Source organism: Bombina bombina, chromosome 8 (assembly GCF_027579735.1).
Source record: "Bombina bombina isolate aBomBom1 chromosome 8, aBomBom1.pri, whole genome shotgun sequence".
Lineage (NCBI taxonomy): Eukaryota > Metazoa > Chordata > Amphibia > Anura > Bombinatoridae > Bombina > Bombina bombina.
The window spans coordinates 137,274,800-137,295,635 of NC_069506.1; the positions used below are offsets into that span (position 1 = coordinate 137,274,800).

The 20,836-nt window shown below is 41.3% G+C and overlaps 1 protein-coding gene across 1 annotated transcript in view; it reads right to left on the reverse strand.

Moving 5' to 3' along the window:
• The window catches only part of LOC128638884 (vomeronasal type-2 receptor 26-like), a 196,207-nt gene extending 177,038 nt beyond the window's left edge, over nt 1-19,169 (reverse strand). The window contains exon 1 of the mRNA XM_053691012.1: nt 18,242-19,169. Within this exon, the coding sequence (XP_053546987.1) occupies nt 18,242-19,169 (928 nt within the window). The remainder of the gene's footprint in view (nt 1-18,241) is intronic.
• Nucleotides 19,170-20,836: the final 1,667 nt, after the last annotated feature.

Consider the following 20,836-nt stretch of genomic DNA (forward strand, 5'->3'; position numbering starts at 1 on the left):
CGTGTGTGCCAGGCCCACTTGCCAACTAGTTACACCAATCACATTTGTTCTAACAGTATTATAAATATTTAAAATAAAAAATTCTTAGACTGTGATTCATCAGTCTGCTAGTGCAATTGAATTGCAGTTTCCTGCCTGCCAGCGTGTGTGCCAGGCTCACTAGCCAACTAGTGCCACCAATCATATTTGTTGTAACAGTATTGAAAATATTTTAAATCAAAACTTTTTGACTGCGAATCATCAGTCTGCTAGTGCCATTGAATTGCAGTTGCCTGCCTGCGAGCGTGTGTGCCAGGCCCACTTGCCAACTAGTTACACCAATCATATTTGTTCTAACAGTATTGTAAATATTAAAATAAAAAATTCTTAGACTGTGAATCATCAGTCTGCTAGTGCAATTGAATTGCAGTTTCCTGCCTGCCAGCATGTGTGCCAGGCCCACCTGCCAAGCCAACTAGTGCCACCAATCTGACCAACCAGCTGCTGTCAAGTATCAACTTATGCTGAGAGAGTTACACAGTGTCAGCAAAACATATTTGAAGTTTTATGTTGTAGCTATTTATACAGGAATAAAAAGCTACTATTTCATCTACCGGTGCTCCTGACTTGTTATTTGCTGAATGCCAGGCCCACTAGCCAACTAGTGCCACCAATCATATTTGTTGTAACAGTATTGAAAATATTTGAAATCAAATTTTTTTTTACTGTGAATCATCAGTCTGCTAGTGCCATTGAATTGCAGTTGCCTTCCTGCCAGCGTGTGTGCCAGGCCCACTTGCCAACTAGTTACACAAATCATATTTGTTCTAACAGTATTGTAAATATTTAAAATAAAAATTTCTTGACTGTGAAATATCAGTCATCTAGGGTAATCTAATTGCAGTTGCCTTCCTCCCAGCGTGTGTGCCAGGCCAACTTGCCAAGCCAACTAGTGCCACCAATCATATTTGTTCTAACAGGTTTGAAAATATTTAAAATAAAAACTTTTTTTACTGTGAATCATCAGTCTTCTAGTGCCATTGAATTGCAGTTGCCTGCCTGCCAGCATGTGTGCCAGACCCACTTGCCATTTCCAACTAGTGCCACCAATCATATTTGTTCTAACAGTATTGTAAAAAATTTTTAAAATCAGTCAGCCAGTGTAATCTAATTGCAGTTGCCTTCCTACCAGTGTGTGTGCCAGCCAGGCCCACTTGCCAACTAGTGCCACCAATCATATTTGTTGTCACAGTACTTTTAATATTTAAAAAAATAAACATTTTTGACTTTGAAACATCAGTCTTTTTTTTGGTGTCAGGCTCACAGCGTATACTGTGCCCACTTGCCCAGTGCCACCACTCATAATTTGTTTAATAGTATTGTAAGTGTACATTTAAAAAAAAAATGTCAGGCAGAGGCAGGCCACCCCACAGGTGCTGTCGTGGTCGTGGTACTGTGATTCCTTTAGACACTACAAATATGCACATTGTTCGGACGCCAGGTGCCAGGGGGGACGCAAAAAGTTCTGAGGAGGACCTAGTTGAATGGCTAACACAGGACACCCATTCTTCTACAGCTTCCGCTCCTAGTCCTCCTAACCTTGATGCACCATCTACGTCCAGCTGTGCTTTGGGCACCTCTCAAGTGACCAGTGCCACTCGCCCGCCTGTCGCCACCACCAACACTAGCACCACAGCCACTTCACTTGATCTGTCAGAGGAGTTATTGACACATCAGTTGGAAGAAATGAGTGATGCGCAACCATCATTGACAGAGGAACAGTGATATGTCTCAGTCAGGCAGCATTACAGACATGGACGTATGGTGTGATGATGATGATGATGATGATGATGATGATGATGATGATGTACCCACTGCTGCTTCCTTTGTTGATGTGTCAGATACAAGTGAAGCGGTTGATGATGATTTGTCGGTGGATGTCACGTGGGTGCCTGCTAGAAGAGAAGAAGAAGAGGGGGAAAGTTCAGATGGGGAAACAGAGAGGAGGAGGAGGAGACAAGTTGGAAGCAGGGGGAGGTCGTCGCAAAGAGCTAGTGGCACAGTCAGACAGCATGCATCGGCACCCGGGGTCAGCCAGACAGCACGCCGACACCAATCAACGTATGCTGTTGCCACCACCAGAATGCCGTCATCGCAGAGCTAAGCAGTGTGGCATTTTTTTGGGTGTCTGCCTCTGACAAAAGTGATGCCATTTGCAACCTGTGCCAAAAGAAACTGAGTCGTGGGAAGTCCAACACCCACCTAGGTACAACTGCTTTGCGAAGGCACATGGTCTCACATCACAAACGCTGATGGGAAGAACACATGAGTAGATGCAGCACACAAACTCAAAGCCGCCCTCCTCCTCCTGCTCCAGCATCTTCAGCCACGTCAACCACTGCTGTCCTCCTTGCCCCCTCTCAACCATCCTCCACTGAGTCTCTCTTACGTAGCAGTTCCTGGTCATTTGCCCACAGTCAGGTGTCTGTCAAGGACATGTTTGAGCGTATGAAGCCAATATCTCAAAGTCACCCCCTTGCCTGGCGTCTGACAGCTGGCTTGTCTGAAATCTTAGCCCGCCAGCTTTTACCATACAAGCTCTTGGAGTCTGATGCTTTAAAAAAATTTGTATCTATTGAGACACTGCAGTGGAAGGTACCTGGCAGAAATTTCTTTTCACAAAAGGCAATCCCAAACCTGTACTCTATTGTGCGAAAAGATGTAATGGCATGTCTGGCACACAGCGTTGGGGCAAGGGTCCATATGACCACTGATAGCTGGTCTGCAAAGCATGGTCAGGGCAGGTATATCACCTACACTGCATATTGGGTAAACCTGCTGACGTCTGACAAGCATGGAATGCGTGGCTCTGCAGAGGAGTTGGTGACACCACCACGACTTGCAGGCAGGCCTGCTGCTACCTCCTCTACTCCTCCTACTCCATCCTCTTCCATAACCTCTTCCTCAGCTGAGTCCTCTTCTGTTTCTGCGTCTTGCTCCACATCAACTGCACCCCCAGCTCCCCAGGTACTATTCAACATCCCGGATACGGATGTGTCACGCCGTCTTGGGGTTGACTTGCCTGAAAGCGGAGAGTCACACCGCACAAGCACATATGTCCGCCCTGAAGGCACAGGTGGATCAGTGGCTGAATCCGCACCAACTGGAGATTGGCAAGGTTGTTTCTGACAATGGAAGTAATTTGGTGGCGGCATTGAAATTGGGCAAGTTGACACATGTGCCGTGCATGGCACATGTGTGTAATCTGATTGTACAACGCTTTTTGCATAAGTACCCAGGCTTACAGGACGTCCTGAAGTAGGCCAGGAAGGTGTGTGGCCATTTCAAGTGTTCCTACATGGCCATGGCGCACTTGTCCGATATCCAGCATCGAAACAACCTGCCAGTGAGGCGCTTGATTTGCGACAGCCCGACACAGTGGAATTCAACACTCCTAATGTTCGACCGCCTGCTCCAACAAGAAAAAGCTGTTAATGAGTATTTGTATGACCGAGGTGCTAGGACAGCCTCTGGGGAGCTGTGGATTTTTTTGCTAAATTACTGGACGCTCATGAGCAATGCCTGTAGGCTCATGCGTCCTTTTGAGGAGGTGACAAACCTTGTCAGTCACACCGAAGGCACCATCAGCGACATCATACAATTTGTTTTCTTCCTGGAGCGTGCCCTGCGAAGAGTGCTGGATCAGGCCATAGATGAGCATGAAGAGGAAGAGGGAGAGTTGTGGTGTCCATCACCACCAGAAACAGCCTTATCAGCATCGCTTGCTGGACCTGCGGCAACGCAGGAAGAGGATTGTGAGGAAGAGGAGTCAGAGGAGGAATGTGGCTTTGAGGAGGAGGAGGAGGAAGATCAAGCACAACATGCATCCCAGGGTGCTCGTTGTTGTCACCTATCTGGTACCCGTGGTGTTGTACATGGCTGGGGGGAAGAAGATACCCTCAGTGACATCAGTGAGGACGAGGAACGGGACATGATTAGCTCGGCATCCAACCTTGTGCAAATGGGGTCTTTCATGCTGTTGTGCCTGTTGAGGGACCCTTGTATAAAAAAGCTGAAGGAGAACGACCTGTACTGGGTGTCCACTCTACTAGACCCCCGGTATAAGCTTAAAGTTACTGAAATGTTACCAAATTCCCGCAAGTCGGAAAGGATGGAGCATTTCAAAAATAAATTAAAAACTATGCTTTACACAGCGTATAAGGGTGATGTCACAGCACAACGGGAATCTAACAGGGGAAGAGATGAAAGAAATCCTCCTCCTCCTCCCATGACCACGGCGGCAAGGACAGGACACTTTCCTGATGTGTTCTTGATGGAGGACATGCAGACCTTTTTAACTCCTATGCATCGCCAGAGCCTTTCAGGATCCAGCCTCAGAGAAAGACTCAACCGACAGGTAGCAGACTACCTAGCATTAACTGTGGATCTCGACACTCTGAGGAGCGATGGACCCCTTGACTACTGGGTGTTCAGGCTTGACCTGTGGCCTGAGCTATCCCAATTTGCAATGGAACTTCTGGCCTGCCCCGCTTCAAGTGTCCTGTCAGGACCTTCAGTGCAGCAGGAGGTTTTTGTCACTGAGAAGAGAAGTCGCCTAGGTCAAAAAAGTCTTGATTATCTCACCTTTAATAAAATGAATGAGGGATGGATCCTGAAGGGACTGACAAATCAATGCCATATCTGTAATCTATTGTGCAAAAGGATGGCATATGTGGTGTTTCCTGCTGTTGTTTCTGTTGAGGGTCGGGTACCCTCGTCTAAAAAGGCTGAAGGAGAACAAAGTGTACTGGTTGTCCAAGCATTTTCCATCTCCCGGTTCCTAAAAATTATCTCCGGGTTTCTAATATGGATGCCATACCTGTACTCTATTGTGCAAAGGATGCCATATGTGGTGTTTCCTGCTGTTTTTTCTGTTGAGGGTCCTGGACCCTCTTATAAAAAGGCTGAAGGAGAACGACCTGTACTGTACTGGGTGTCCAAGCATGGTTTTTTGTTCAATTTCCCGGTTCCTAAAAATGATCTCCGGGTTTCTAAAATCAATGCCATACCTGTACTCTATTGTTCAAAAGGATGGCATATGTGGTGTTTCCTGCTGTTGTTTCTGTTGAGGGTCCTGGACCCTCTTATAAAAAGGCTGAAGGAGAACGAAGTGTACTGGGTGTCCAATCATTTTTTTTTTCAATTTCCCGGTTCCTAAAAATTATCTCCGGGTTTCTAAAATCAATGCTATACCTGTACACTATTGTTAAAAGGATGGCATATGTGCTCTTTCCTGCTGTTGTTTCTGTTGAGGGTCCTGGACCCTCTGATAAAAAGGCTGAAGGAGAACGAAGTGTACTGGGTGTCCAATCATTTTTTTTGTTCAATTTACCGGTTCATAAAAATTATCTCCAGGTTTCTAAAATCAATGCCATACCTGTACTCTATTGTTCAAAAGGATGGCATATTTCCTCTTTCCTGCTGTTGTTTCTGTTGAGGGTCCTGGACCCTCTTATAAAAAGGCTGAAGGAGAATGACCTGTACTGTATTGGGACTCCAAGCATGATTTTTTGTTAAATTTCACAGTTCCTAAAAATGATCTCCGGGTTTCTAAAATCAATGACATACCTGTACTCTATTGTTCAAAAGGATGGCATATGTGGTGTTTCCTGTTGTTGTTTCTGTTGAGGGTCATCGACCCTCTTATAAAAAGGCTGAAGGAGAACGAAGTGTACTGGGTGTCCAATCATTTTTTTTTTCAATTTCCCGGTTCCTAAAAATTATTTCCGGGTTTCTAAAATCAATGCCATACCTGTACTCTATTGTTAAAAAGGATGGCATATGTGCTCTTTCCTGCTGTTGTTTCTGTTGAGAGTCCTGGACCCTCTTATAATAAGGCTGAAGGAGAACGAAGTGTACTGGGTGTCCAATAATTTTTTTGTTCAATTTCCCGGTTCCTAAAAATTATCTCCGGGTTTCTAAAATCAATGCCATACCTGTACTCTATTGTTCAAAAGGATGGCATATGTCCTCTTTCCTGCTGTTGTTTCTGTTGAGGGTCCTGGACCCTCTTATAAAAAGGCTGAAGGAGAACGACGTGTACTGGGTGTCGAATCATTTTTTTTGTTCAATTTCCCGGTTCCTAAAAATTATCTCTGGGTTTCTAAAATCAATGCCATACCTGTACTCTATTGTTCAAAAGGATGGCATATGTCCTCTTTCCTGCTGTTGTTTCTTTTGAGGGTCCTGGACCCTCTTATAAAAAGGCTGAAGGAGAACGAAGTGTACTGGGTGTCCAATCATTTTTTTTTGTTCAATTTCCCGGTTCCTAAAAATTATCTCCGGGTTTCTAAAAACAATGCCATACCTGTACTCTATTGTTCAAAAGGATGGCATATGTCCTCTTTCCTGCTGTTGTTTCTTTTGAGGGTCCTGGACCCTCTTATAAAAAAAGCTGAGGAGAACGACGTGTACTAGGTGTCCAATCATTTTTTTGGTTCAATTTCCCTGTTCCTAAAAATTATCTCCGGGTTTCTAAAATCAATGCCAACCTGTACTCTTTCTATTGTTCAAAAGGATGGCATATGTGGTGTTTCCTGCTGTTGTTTCTGTTGAGGGTCCAGGACCCTCGTATAAAAAGGCTGAAAGAGAACAAAGTGTACTGGTTGTCCAAGCATCTTTTTCCATCTCCCAGTTCCTAAAAAATATTTCCAGGTTCCTAAAATGGTGGCCATACCTGTACTGGATTGTTCAAAAGGATGGCATATGTGGTGTTTCCTGCTGTTGATTCTGTTGAGGGTCCGGGACCCGCGTATAAAAAGGCTAAAGGAGAACGAAGTGTACTGGGTGTCCAATCATGTTTCTTTTTAAATTTCCTGGTTCCTAAATATTATCTCCGGGTTCCTAAAATCGATGCCATACATGTACTCTATTGTTCAAAAGGATGGCATAGGTGGTGTTTCCTGCTGTTGTTTCTGTTGAGGGTCCTAGACCCTTGTCTAAAAAGGCTGAAGGAGTACGAAGTGTACTGGTTGTCCAAGCATCTTTTTCCATCTCCCGGTTCCTAAAAATTATTTCTGGGTTCCTAAAATGGATGCCATACCTGTACTGGATTGTTCCAAAGGATGGCATATGTGGTGTTTCCTGCTGTTGTTTCTGTTGAGGGTCCGGGACCCTCGTATAAAAAGGCTGAAGGAGAACGAAGTGTACTGGGTGTCCAATCATGTTTTTTTTTTAAAATTTCCCGGTTACTAAAAATTATCTCTGGGTTCCTAAAATCGATGCCATACCTGTACTATATTGTTCAAAGGATGGCATAGGTGGTGTTTCCTGCTGTTGTGTCTGTGTAGGGTCCTGGACACTCGTCTACAAAGGCGGAAGGAGAACGACCTGTACTGGGTGTCCAAGCACGTTTTTTGTTCAATATTCCCGGTTCCTCTAAATTATCTCCGGGTTCCCCAAATCAATGCCATACCTGTACTCTATTGTGCAAAAGGATGGCATATGTGGCGTTTCATGCTGTTGTGCCTGTTGAGGGTCGTGGGCCATCGTATAAAATGGCTGAAGGAGAATGACCTGTACTGCCTTGCTGCTCCTTTTAGGCAGGCCAGCTCTTTGCATACAGGCCCACAGACTCTGTAACAGATGCCTCTTTTAGGGAGAGGTGCAGCCATAATGCAGGGTCAGAACCTCTGTCTGCAACTGGTATACTTGACTGTGCAAAAGGAAGTAACCTTACCATGGATCCCTGACCGCACATCTTGTTGTTATATTTTGGTGAGGGTAATCATGCAGGCCATATAGACCTCCCCCGATAGGGGGAGTAAAAGGGATGAAAGTGCTAAGAATAGTACTACTTTAAAAAACCTAGTTAGCCATGGGTCCCAGTCCAAGACCGCATGTCTTGTTGTTTTATTTGGTCTGGCTAATCATGCAGGCCATATAGACCTCCCACCATTAGGGGTTGTAACAGGTATTAAACTAATAAGAACTGTACTACTGAAATAAACCTAGTTAACATGGTTCCAAGAGTGCAGGTTTTATTGTTGTACTTTGTCAGGCTAATCATGATGGCCATGTAGACCTCCCCCGAGAGGTGGGAGTAACAGGGATGAAAGTGCTAAGAATAGTACTACTTTACACAACCTAGTTAGCCCTGGGTTCCAGTCCAAGACCACATGTCTTGTTGTTTTATTTGGTCCGGCTAATCATGCAGGCCATATCGACTTCCCACCATTAGGGGTTGTAATAGGTATTAAACTAATAAGAACAGTACTACGGAAATAAACCTAGTTAACATGGTTCCAAGAGTGCAGGTTTTATTGCTGTACTTTGTCAGGCTAATCATGATGGCCATGTAGACCTCCCCCGAGAGGTGGGAGTAACAGGGATGAAAGTGCTAAGAATAGTACTACTTTACACAACCTAGTTAGCCCTGGGTTCCAGTCCAAGACCACATGTCTTGTTGTTTTATTTGGTCCGGCTAATCATACAGGCCATATAGACTTCCCACCATTAGGGGTTGTAATAGGTATTAAACTAATAAGAACAGTACTACGGAAATAAACCTAGTTAACATGGTTCCAAGAGCGCAGGTTTTATTGTTGTACTTTGTTAGGCTAATCATGATGGCCATGTAGACCTCCCCCGAGAGGTGGGAGTAACAGGGATGAAAGTGCTAAGAATAGAACTACTTTACACAACCTAGTTTGCCATGGGTCCCAGTCCAAGACTGCATGTCTTGTTGTTTTATTTGGTCCGGCTAATCATGCAGGCCATATAGACCTCCCACCAATAGGGGTTGTAACAGGTATTAAACTAATAAGAACAGTACTACTTAACACAACCTAGTTACCATGGGTCCCAGACTGCATGTCTTGTGGTTATATTTGGTGAGGGTAATCAGGCAGGCCGTATAGACCTCCCCCGATAGGGGGAGTTACAGGGATTAAAGTGCTAAGAATAGTACAACTTAACACAACCTAGTTAACATGGGTCCCAGACCGCATGTCTTGTTGTTATATTTTGTCAGGAGAATCAGGCAGGCCATATAGACCTCCCCCGATAGGGGGAGTAACAGGGATTAAAGTGCTAAGAATAGTACTACTTAACACAACCTAGTTACCATGGGTCCCAGACCGCATGTTTAATTATTATACTTTGTCAGGGTAATTATATATCTAACAAATCTATCTATTTATCTTCTATCGATTCTATCTATCAATCTATATATATCTATCTATCAAATCTATCTATCTCGTGTCCGGACTGTTTTGAGACAGCCACTTGTGTTTTTGACAAATTTGAAGTAGGAGGACAGACCAATCACAGGGATTAAACTGCTAAGAATAGTACTACTTAAGAAAACCTAGTTATACCAGTACCACCATGGGTCCCAGACCGCATGTTTGGTTGTTATACTTTGTCAGGGTAATCATGCAGGCCATATAGACCTCCACTGATAGGGGGAGTTACAGGGATGAAAGTGCTAAGAATAGTACTACTTAACACAACCTAGTTACCATGGGTCCCAGACCGCATGTTTTGTTGTTATACTTTGTCAGGGTAATCATGCAGGCCATATAGACCTCCCTTGATAGGGGGAGTAACAGGGATTAAAGTGCTAAGAATAGTACTACTTAACACAACCTAGTTAGCCATGGGTCCCAGTCCAAGACCGCATGTCTTGTTGTTTTATTTGGTCCGGCTAATCATGCAGGCCATATAGACCTCCCACCATTAGGGGTTGTAACAGGTATTAAACTAATAAGAACAGTACTACTTAACACAACCTAGTTACCATAGGTCCCAGACCGCATGTCTTGTGGTTATATTTGGTGAGGGTAATCAGGCAGGCCGTATAGACCTCCCCCGATAGGGGGAGTTACAAGGATTAAAGTGCTAAGAATAGTACAACTTAACACAACCTAGTTAACATGGGTCCCAGACCGCATGTCTTGTTGTTATATTTTGTCAGGAGAATCAGGCAGGCCATATAGACCTCCCCCGATAGGGGGAGTAACAGGGATTAAAGTGCTAAGAATAGTACTAATTAACAAAACCTAGTTACCATGGGTCCCAGACCGTATGTTTAATTATTATACTTTGTCAGGGTAATTATATATCTAACAAATCTATCTATTTATCTTCTATCGATTCTATCTATCAATCTATATATATATATCTATCAAATCTATCTATCTCGTGTCCGGACTGTTTTGAGACAGCCACTTGTGTTTATGACAAATTTGAAGTAGGAGGACAGACCAATCACAGGGATTAAACTGCTAAGAATAGGACTACTTAAGAAAACCTAGTTATACCAGTACCACCATGGGTCCCAGACCGCATGTTTGGTTGTTATACTTTGTCAGGGTAATCATGCAGGCCATATAGACCTCCACCGATAGGGGGAGTTAAAGGGATGAAAGTGCTAAGAATCGTACTACTTAACACAACCTAGTTACCATGGGTCCCAGACCGCATGTTTTGTTGTTATTCTTTGTCAGGGTAATCATGCAGGCCATATAGACCTCCCTTGATAGGGGGAGTAACAGGGATTAAATTGCTAAGAATAGTACTACTTAACACAACCTAGTTACCATGGGTCCCAGACCGCATGTCTTATTGTTATATTTTGATAGGGTAATCATGCAGGCCATATAGACCTCCCCCAATAGGGGGAGTTACAGGAATGAAAGTGCTAAGAATAGTACTACTTAACACAACCTAGTTACCATGGGTCCCAGACCGCATGTTTTGTTGTTATACTTTGTCAGGGTAATCATGCAGGCCATATAGACCTCCCCCGATAGGTGGAGTTACCGGGATGAAAGTGCTAAGAATAGTACTACTTAACACAACCTAGTTACCATGGGTCCCAGACCGCATGTTTTCTTGTTATACTTTGTCAGGGTAATCATGCAGGCCATATAGACCTCCCTTGATAGGGGGAGTAACAGGGATTAACGTGCTAAGAATAGTACTACTTAACACAACCTAGTTACCATGGGTCCCAGACCGCATGTCTTATTGTTATATTTTGGTAGGGTAATCATGCAGGTCATATAGACCTTCCCCGATAGGGGGAGTTACAGGGATGAAAGTGCTAAGAATAGTGCTACTTAACACAACCTAGTTACCATGGGTCCCAGACCGCATGTTTTGTTGTTATACTTTGTCAGGGTAATCATGCAGGCCATATAGACCTCCCTTGATAGGTGGAGTAACAGGGATTAAAGTGCTAAGAATAGTACTACTTAACACAATCTAGTTACCATGGGTCCCACACTGCATGTTTTGTTGTTATACTTTGTCAGGGTAATCATGCAGGCCATATAGACCTCCCCCGATAGGGCGAGTAAGAGGGATTAAACTGCTAAGAACAATACTACTTAACACAACCTAGTTACCATGGGTCCCAGACCGCGTGTCTTGTTGTTATACTTTGTCAGGGTAATCATGCAGGCCATATAGACCCCCCCCCCCCCGATAGGGGGAGTAACAGGGATTAAAGTGCTAACAATAGTACTACTCAACACAACCTAGTTACCATGGGTCCCAGACCGCATGTTTTATTATTATACTTTTTCAGGGTAATTATATAGCTAACAAATCTATCTATTTATCTTCTATCGATTCTATCTATCAATCTATATATATCTATCTATCAAATCTATCTATCTCGTGTCCGGACTGTTTTGAGACAGCCACTTGTGTTTTTGACAAATTTGAAGTAGGAGGACAGACCAATCACAGGGATTAAACTGCTAAGAATAGTACTACTTAAGAAAACCTAGTTATACCAGTACCACCATGGGTCTCAGACCGCATGTTTGGTTGTTATACTTTGTCAGGGTAATCATGCAGGCCATATAGACCTCCACCGATAGGGGGAGTTACAGGGATGAAAGTGCTAAGAATAGTACTACTTAACACAACCTAGTTACCATTGGTCCCAGACCGCATGTTTTGTTGTTATACTTTGTCAGGGTAATCATGCAGGCCATATAGACCTCCCTTGATAGGGGGAGTAACAGGGATTAAAGTGCTAAGAATAGTACTACTTAACACAACCTAGTTACCATGGGTCCCAGACCGCATGTCTTATTGTTATATTTTGATAGGGTAATCATGCAGGCCATATAGACCTCCCTTGATAGGGGGAGTAACAGGGATTAAAGTGCTAAGAATAGTACTACTTAACACAACCTAGTTACCATGGGTCCCAGACCGCATGTCTTATTGTTATATTTTGATAGGGTAATCATGCAGGCCATATAGACCTCCCCCGATAGGGGGAGTTACAGGGATGAAAGTGCTAAGAATAGTACTACTTAACACAACCTAGTTACCATGGGTCACAGACCGCATGTTTTGTTGTTATACTTTGTCAGGGTAATCATGCAGGCCATATAGACCTCCCCCGATAGGTGGAGTTACCGGGATGAAAGTGCTAAGAATAGTACTACTTAACACAACCTAGTTACCATGGGTCCCAGACCGCATGTTTTGTTGTTATACTTTGTCAGGGTAATCATGCAGGCCATTTAGACCTCCCTTGATAGGGGGAGTAACAGGGATTAACGTGCTAAGAATAGTACTACTTAACACAACCTAGTTACCATGGGTCCCAGACCGCATGTCTTATTGTTATTTTTTGGTAGGGTAATCATGCAGGTCATATAGACCTCCCCCGATAGGGGGAGTTACAGGGATGAAAGTGCTAAGAATAGTACTACTTAACACAACCTAGTTACCATGGGTCCCAGACCGCATGTTTTGTTGTTATACTTTGTCAGGGTAATCATGCAGGCCATATAGACCTCCCTTGATAGGGGGAGTAACAGGGATTAAAGTGCTAAGAATAGTACTACTTAACACAATCTAGTTACCATGGGTCCCACACCACATGTTTTGTTGTTATACTTTGTCAGGGTAATCATGCAGGCCATATAGACCTCCCCCGATAGGGCGAGTAAGAGGGATTAAACTGCTAAGAACAGTACTACTTAACACAACCTAGTTACCATGGGTCCCAGACCGCGTGTCTTGTTGTTATACTTTGTCAGGGTAATCATGCAGGCCATATAGACCCCCCCCGATAGGGGGAGTAACAGGGATTAAAGTGCTAACAATATTACTACTCAACACAACCTAGTTACCATGGGTCCCAGACCGCATGTTTTATTATTATACTTTTTCAGGGTAATTATATATCTATCAAATCTATCTATTTATCTTCTATCGATTCTATCTAACTATCAATCTATGTATATCTATCTATCAAATCTATCTATCTCGTGTCCAGACTGTTTTGAGACAGCCACTTGTGTTTTTGACAAATTTGAAGTAGGAGGACAGACCAATCACAGGGATTAAACTGCTAAGAATAGTACTACTTAAGAAAACCTAGAAGACAGACCAATCATCTTCTTCCATCTCCCTGTTCCAAAAATGCAGGCCATATAGACAGGTAGACTGCTAAGAATAGTACTACTTAACACACCACGGGTCCCAGACCGCATGTCTTATTGTTATACTCTGTCAGGGAAATTATATATCTTTCAAATCTATCTATTTATCTATCAAATCTATCTAACTATCAATCGTATCTATCAAATGTATATTGCATCTATTGATCAATGTAATTCGTATCTATAAAATGTATATTGCATCTTTTGATTGATGTATTTCGTATCTATCAAATGTATATTGCATCTTTTGATCGATAAAATTTGTATCTATCAAATGGATATTGCATCTATTGATCTATGTAATTCGTATCTATCAAATGTATATTGCATCTATTGATCTATGTAATTTGTATCGATCATATGTATATTGCATCTATTGAGCTATGTAATCTATGTATCTATCTATCTATCAAATCTATCTATCTCGTCGTTGTGCAAATGGACTGTTTGCGGTTGTTTGCGGTGCGTTACACTTGGAGTTTGTCTGTCACTGTGAAGCGGGCGTAACCCTTACACTACCTGATCGATACAACATCATAACTGATGTTTTAAAGCACGTTATTGCAAACAATTTATTAATGTTAGGTGATTTAGGCCCTTTATGGGTTAAAAGCAGACTCTGCATCAATTATGTAATTTTCCATGGGAGTTTTGCCATTGATCCCCCTCCAGCATGCCACAGTCCAGGTGTTAGTACCCTTGAAACAACTTTTCCATCACTATTGTGGCCAGAAAGAGTCCTTGTGGGTTTTAAAGTTTGCATGCCTATTGAAGTCAATGGCGGTTCGCGCGGTTTTAAGTTTGTGACATCACTATACCCGGTGTGGTGAAGACAAGGTAGGGAGATCTTCAGGGGCTTAGAGTTAGGTTTATTTAAGGGGGGTTTGGGTTAGATTAGGGGTATGTGGGTGGTGGAATGTAATGTTGGGGGGGGGATTGTATGTTTTTTTTACAGGCAAAAGAGCAGAATTCTTTGGGGCATGCCCCGCAAAAAGCCCTTTTAAGGGCTGGTAAGGTAAAAGAGCTTTTCAATTTTTATTTTAGAATAGGGTAGGGCATTTTTTTATTTTGGGGGGCTTTCTTATTTTATTAGGGGGCTTAGAGTAGTTGTAATTAGCTTAAAATTGTTGTAATATTTTTATAATGTTTGTAAATTATTTTTTTATTTTTTGTAACTTAGTTCTTTTTTATTTTTTGTACTTTAGTTAGTGTATTTATTTGTAGGTATTTGTATTTAATTTATTTATTGTTAGTGCAGTGTTAGGTTTAATTGTAGATAATTGTAGGTAGTTTATTTAATTTATTTATTGATAGTGTAGTGTTAGGTTTAATTGTAACTTAGGTTAGGATTTATTTTACAGGTACTTTTGTTATTTTTTTAACTAGGTAACTATTAAATAGTTATTAACTATTTAATAGCTATTGAACCTGGTTAAAATAAATACAAAGTTGCCTGTAAAATAAATATTAATCCTAAAATAGCTACAATATAATTATTATTTATATCGTAGCTATATTAGGGTTTATTTTACAGGTAAGTATTTAGCTTTAAATAGGAATAATTTATTTAATAAGATTTATTTTATATCGTTAGATAAAAATTATATTTAACATAGGGGGGTGTTAGTGTTCGGGTTAGACTTAGCTTTAGGGGTTAATACATTTATTAGAGTAGCGGTGAGGTCCAGTCGGCAGATTAGGGGTTAATAATTGTAGGTAGGTAGCGGCGACATTGGGGGGGATATTAGGGGTTAATAAATATAATATAGGGGTCAGCAGGGGTTAGGGGCAGCAGATTAGGGGTTCATAGGGATAACGTAGGTTGCGGCGGTGTACGGAGCGGAAGATAAGGGGTTAATAGTATAATGCAGGTGTCAGCGATAGCGGGGGTGGCAGATTAGGGGTTAATAAGTGTACGGTTAGGGGTGTTTAGACTCGGGGTACATGTTAGGGTGTTAGGTGCAGACTTAGGAAGTGTTTCCCCATAGGAAACAATGGGGCTGCGTTAGGAGCTGAACGCTGCTTTTTTGCAGGTGTTAGGTTTTTTTCAGCTCAAACTTCCCCATTGTTTCCTATGGGGGAATCGTGCACGAGCACGTTTTTGAAGCTGGCCGCGTCCGTAAGCACCGCTGGTATTGAGAGTTGCAGTGGCAGTAAATATGCCTGTACGCTCCCTTTTTGGAGCCTAACGCAGCCCTTCTGTGAACTAAAAGGTGCGGGGGAAAAAAAGCACGCGTAGCTAACGAACCCCTTTGGCCGCAGAACTCTAAATCTAGCCGATAGTTTTGGAAGTTATAATTAAAAAATCCTTGCTTATATGCAATCCAATTTGTGTTACTTCTTATGTAATTTCCCCTTTAACATACAGTAATTTAAATTAACCATAAATTACTGAAATAGCATAAAAGTGGCATGTGTGCTGAATTATGACGCTGGAAACAAATTTGCAAAATGCGATGAAAACTTTTAACATGCATATGACAACTCTGTGAAGAAAACATATAGGCACCTAACAGCACAAACTAAACTCAATTATCCATGAACTAGGAAACCCAAAAAGAGTAAAATCATAAAAACTTAACTTTTATTAAAAATCAATAAAAAAATCACTACAGTAAAAACTTTAAAAAAGTATAAATATACAGTTATGCGCTAAACCCTATGCGTAAATAACACTAAAAATGTAGCAGTATCGCACTTTCCATAGCGCTGCCATTACAGAGAACGATATGCCACAGGTGACGCGATATGCCACCGGTGCCGCAATACGCCACAGGTGACGCAAGACGGAGCAACCTCATCAAAATAGTGTCATGGCAACCTGGAGTCATAACACCCATAGAGAAAATTACAAAATAAATTAATACAACACACAGACCACTAGATTACGAATTTTGAGCGCTATAGGGAAAATAACGAGCGCCACAAAAACCTTGTTATTTTACCTCCCTATAGCGCTGCTATTACAGAATTAAAAAAGCATGCTTGTGCGGGCGATATGGTGGCGTTGAGCTTTATACCACCGAACTGTAGCCACCTACATTACACTTATTAACCCCTAATCTGCTGCCCCCAATGTCGCCGCCGCAACTATACTAAAGTTATTAACCCCTAAACCTCTGGCCTCCCACATCACTAACACTAATCATGTTCATACAATATGAGTACCTAATCACAGACTTAAGTACCTATAGACAGGTGTGACCACACCTCTTCAAGTAACACCTTAGGTATAACTTTCTATTCTTTATTCCTATATACTGACACCTAGTGGTCAACGCCTGTAAATATTACCATTATTTTAAAAAAACTTTTTTTAGAAAATTTACAATTTAAAACTCAACAATACAGATATGGAATGTAGCAGATCTAATTTACAGATTACATCAAGGACAATGTATAACTTATCACTTTATCACTTGCCCATTCAAATTAACCATGAAAACAGCCTCTATTTAAATACACTCAGATCAATTTCCCTATTCATACCTTTGGGAATTAGTGACTCTAGTTTATTTATCCAAAGTGCTTCTCGCCTTTTAAGGAGAAGTTCCCTCCTCTTCTCAGAGTGGGTACATAGTCAATGATCTGAAATCTTAACTGTGAGATTGTGTGGCCTATTTCCACAAAGTGGTATGCTACAGGGGCAATAAGATCACTATTCCTAATATAAGATTTATGTTGTAGGATTCTGTCCCTGACCCTTTGGGTCGTCTCACCAATATAAATTATGCCACACAGACACTTGATCAGGTATACAACATAAGTGGCATTGCAGTTATAGTACCCTTTAATTCCAAATTTCTGACCCATTAGGGGGTGGGTAAAACTATCTCCTTTTATCAGATTGTTGCAATTTGAACAATTAAGGCAGGGGTAACAGCCATTGTTTTTTGAAGTAATAAAACTTTGTTTAGTCTTCTTCTTACTACCTACATCCGCCCTAATTATCTTGTCTCTTAGACTAGGAAGTCTAGTATAGGCAGGCATAGGTGGCTGTTTAAAGGCTTTTACTTCAGGATTACACTCACTTAAAATGCTCCAATGCTTTCGTATAATTCTTTGTATTTTTGGGCTACAGGCATTGTATTCTGAAATAAACACCATTCTGTCAGGGTCTTTCTTATTTCTGCTATTCTCTTTATTAACCCTTCCTTTTGGTATTTGCAGTACCTTTTTAATAACTTCATCTATCATTTTCTGGGGATAACCTCGCTCTACAAATCTGTCCCCCATTTATTTAAGTCTTACCTGTGCCTAAATATAATCTCTCACAATCCTTCTCACTCTTAACATTTGGCTAAATGGAAGTGACTTAATTAATGCTGAGGCATGAGCACTGGTATAGTGAAGGAGACTGTTCTTATATGTTTTCTTCCTATACAAATCAGTTTTTAGTACTCCCCCATCCTTATATACCTTAGTATCCAAAAAGTTAATAGATTCCTCACTCCAGGATAATGTAAATTTCATATTCCTTGTAGCAGAATTTAATTCTAACACAAATTTCTGGAGGGTTCCAATGTCGCCCGACCAAATGCCAAAAATATCATCTATGTACCGCCACCAGGTGGCGCCACATAGCTGAAAAAGTTTGTTTTCATATACAAATTTCTCTTCAAAGATGTTCATAAAGATATTTGCATAGGTGGGGGCGACGTTGGACCCTATAGCTGTTCCCTGTTTCTGAACATAGTATGTGTCCTCGAATAAAAAATAGTTACAATACAGAATAATTTCAAGTAATTCAACTATGAACTGTTGTTGTTCTAGTGATAATCTATTACTCTTTGCAACCACAAAATTAACTGCATCTAAGCCACGCCCACTAGTATGGGGTATTGAGGTGTAGAGACTTACACTATCCAAACTGTAAAGTATACATTTATCCATAGGCCAAGATAAGCTATCAATTTTATCCAAAAAATAATTTGTGTCTTTAATAAAAGACATAGACTGCTTTACAAATGATCTTAACAGTCTATCCAGGTATATGGAAATGTTAGTAAAGATAGAATTAGTGCCTGTCACAATTGGACGCCCAGGGGGTGCCTCTAAATTCTTGTGCACTTTAGGGAGTGTATAAAAGACTGGGATAATAAACTCATCTTTGATTAAAAACTTTTTAGTTTCATTGTCAATGATACCATTAAGGAATGCTCTCTGTACACATTTTTTGATATCCATCAGAATTTTTTTAGAGGGGTCATAAGAAAGAGGCATGTAAACCTCAGTTTTAGACAACTGTAATTGAATATCATTCACATAGTACTCTTTATCTAATATTAAGGTTGCTCCACCCTTGTCCGCCTGTTTATAAATAAGCTTTTTCTCATTATTTAATGCTTCTAATGCTAAATTCTCCTGTTTGGACATATTGGGTGAGAATAAATAACGCTTCTTATCACAATGTGTCCAAAGGTAATCAACATCTTTTTTAACAAGCTTCATAAACACATCAATGCTAGAATCGTAAATAGCTGGTGTACACACACTTTTATTTCTCAAACCCAGTGTTTTAATCACTAGCTCATTAATTTGTGAAGTACCAGAAACATTATTAGACAGTCTAACAGAGTCAGCTTTGGAAAAGAAGGATTTCAATTTCAAGCTTCTATTAAACCTGAATAGATCTTGCTCTAATTTAAAGAAATTACATTTCTCCATTTTACAAAAAGACAATCCCTTTTCCAATATCTCTGATTGTGTCCCCATTAGTGTCATACCAGAAATGTTAATTATCAGTGTCTTGTCCCTCGACGAGTCCTCCTTTGATACTCCTGAACCAGCTTGCTGCTCGTTGGTTTTACGGTGGTGTTTCCTCCCACCCCGTCTCCTCCGACGTCTGAATCCCCAGACGATGACTCTGTGGTCATCTCGGAGCTACTTGCTGCCTTGGGCTTCCTCCATTCGCGTCTGCGGGCAAAGCCAGAAGTGACGTTCCTCTGACTTCCGGTTGGATCACGGGTCCATCTGTATACTGCTCCGGTCAGGTAGTCTTTTTCGTCCCGGTTGAACTTTGTCCTCTTCTTCGCCTCAAGTTCCTTTTTCAGGTCTGTGATTTTATCGTTAATCTCTTTTAAGGCCTTGTTGATATCCATATTGCTTGCAAACTTTCTAAGGCCTGTCTTGACCTCCTTGATCTCTATGGCTTGTGCATCAATCGCCTTCTGCAGGTACTGCATGGTAAGAACTATTAAGTCTAAGGAGCATTTATTTAGGATTTGCTCAAATTTTGTGCAATACTCCTGATTATTAGACAATAGTGTTGGCCTTGTACTCATCCTGAGCCTCCGGGGTATCCGTTTGATTCTATAATACTCAGCAAAAGTTGAGGCATGTAGCTGATAAGTCATATTCCGTCTGGCAAGTTTCTCATAATTGTTGATGTTGGTTTCCACTTGGGGGTCCTTAGGAATTCACGAGAGCCCCTTACTAAAGTAGTAATCCGGGCCGCCTCCACATCAGTATATGCAAATACTTTTGCCCCTTGTGTCTCAATATTTTCCTGAATGTCCTCCATATTGGGTAAGTGCACGGATACAAAGCAGTTTAAACAAGTAATCAATTACCAGGAAAGAGGTTATATCCAGCACAAATATCCCCAAAGTGTGCATAAGCTGTGGGGTGTAAACTGCCAAACACCAGAAAGTAGTATCAAAAATACAAAATCACAGCAGCACCACTTACAATGTTCGAATCCTTTCTTTATTCCATGTCACAAGGATGGCAAAAAGCAATAAAACAGAACGGCGTTTCGGGTTAAGCACCCTTACTCATGTTCATACAATGTGAGTAAATATTCACAGACTTAAAGGGACAGTCAACACCAGAATGTTTGTTGTTTTAAAAGATAGATAATCCCTTTATTACCCATTCCTCAGTTTTGCATTAAAATTACATGCCCTATTTGAAACATGAAAGTTTTTTTTGGACTTGACTGTCCCTTTAAGTACCTATAGACAGGTGTGACCTCACCTCTTCAATTAACACCTTAGGTATAACTTTCTATTCTTTATTCCTATATACTGACACCTAGTGGTCAACGCCTGTAAATATTACCATTATTTTAAAAAACTTTTTTTAGAAAATTTACAATTTAAAACTCAACAATACAGATATGGAATGTAGCAGATCTAATTTACAGATTACATTAAGGACAATGTATAACTTATCACTTTATCACTTGCCCATTCAAATTAACCTTGAAAACAGCCTCTATATAAATACACTCAGATCAATTTCCCTACATTACAGTTATTAACCCCTAATCTGCTGCCCCTGACATCGCCTATAACTACATAAAGTTATTAACCCCTAATCTGCCGCCCCTAACATCACCACCACCTACTTTACACTTATTAACCCCTAATCTGCCGCCC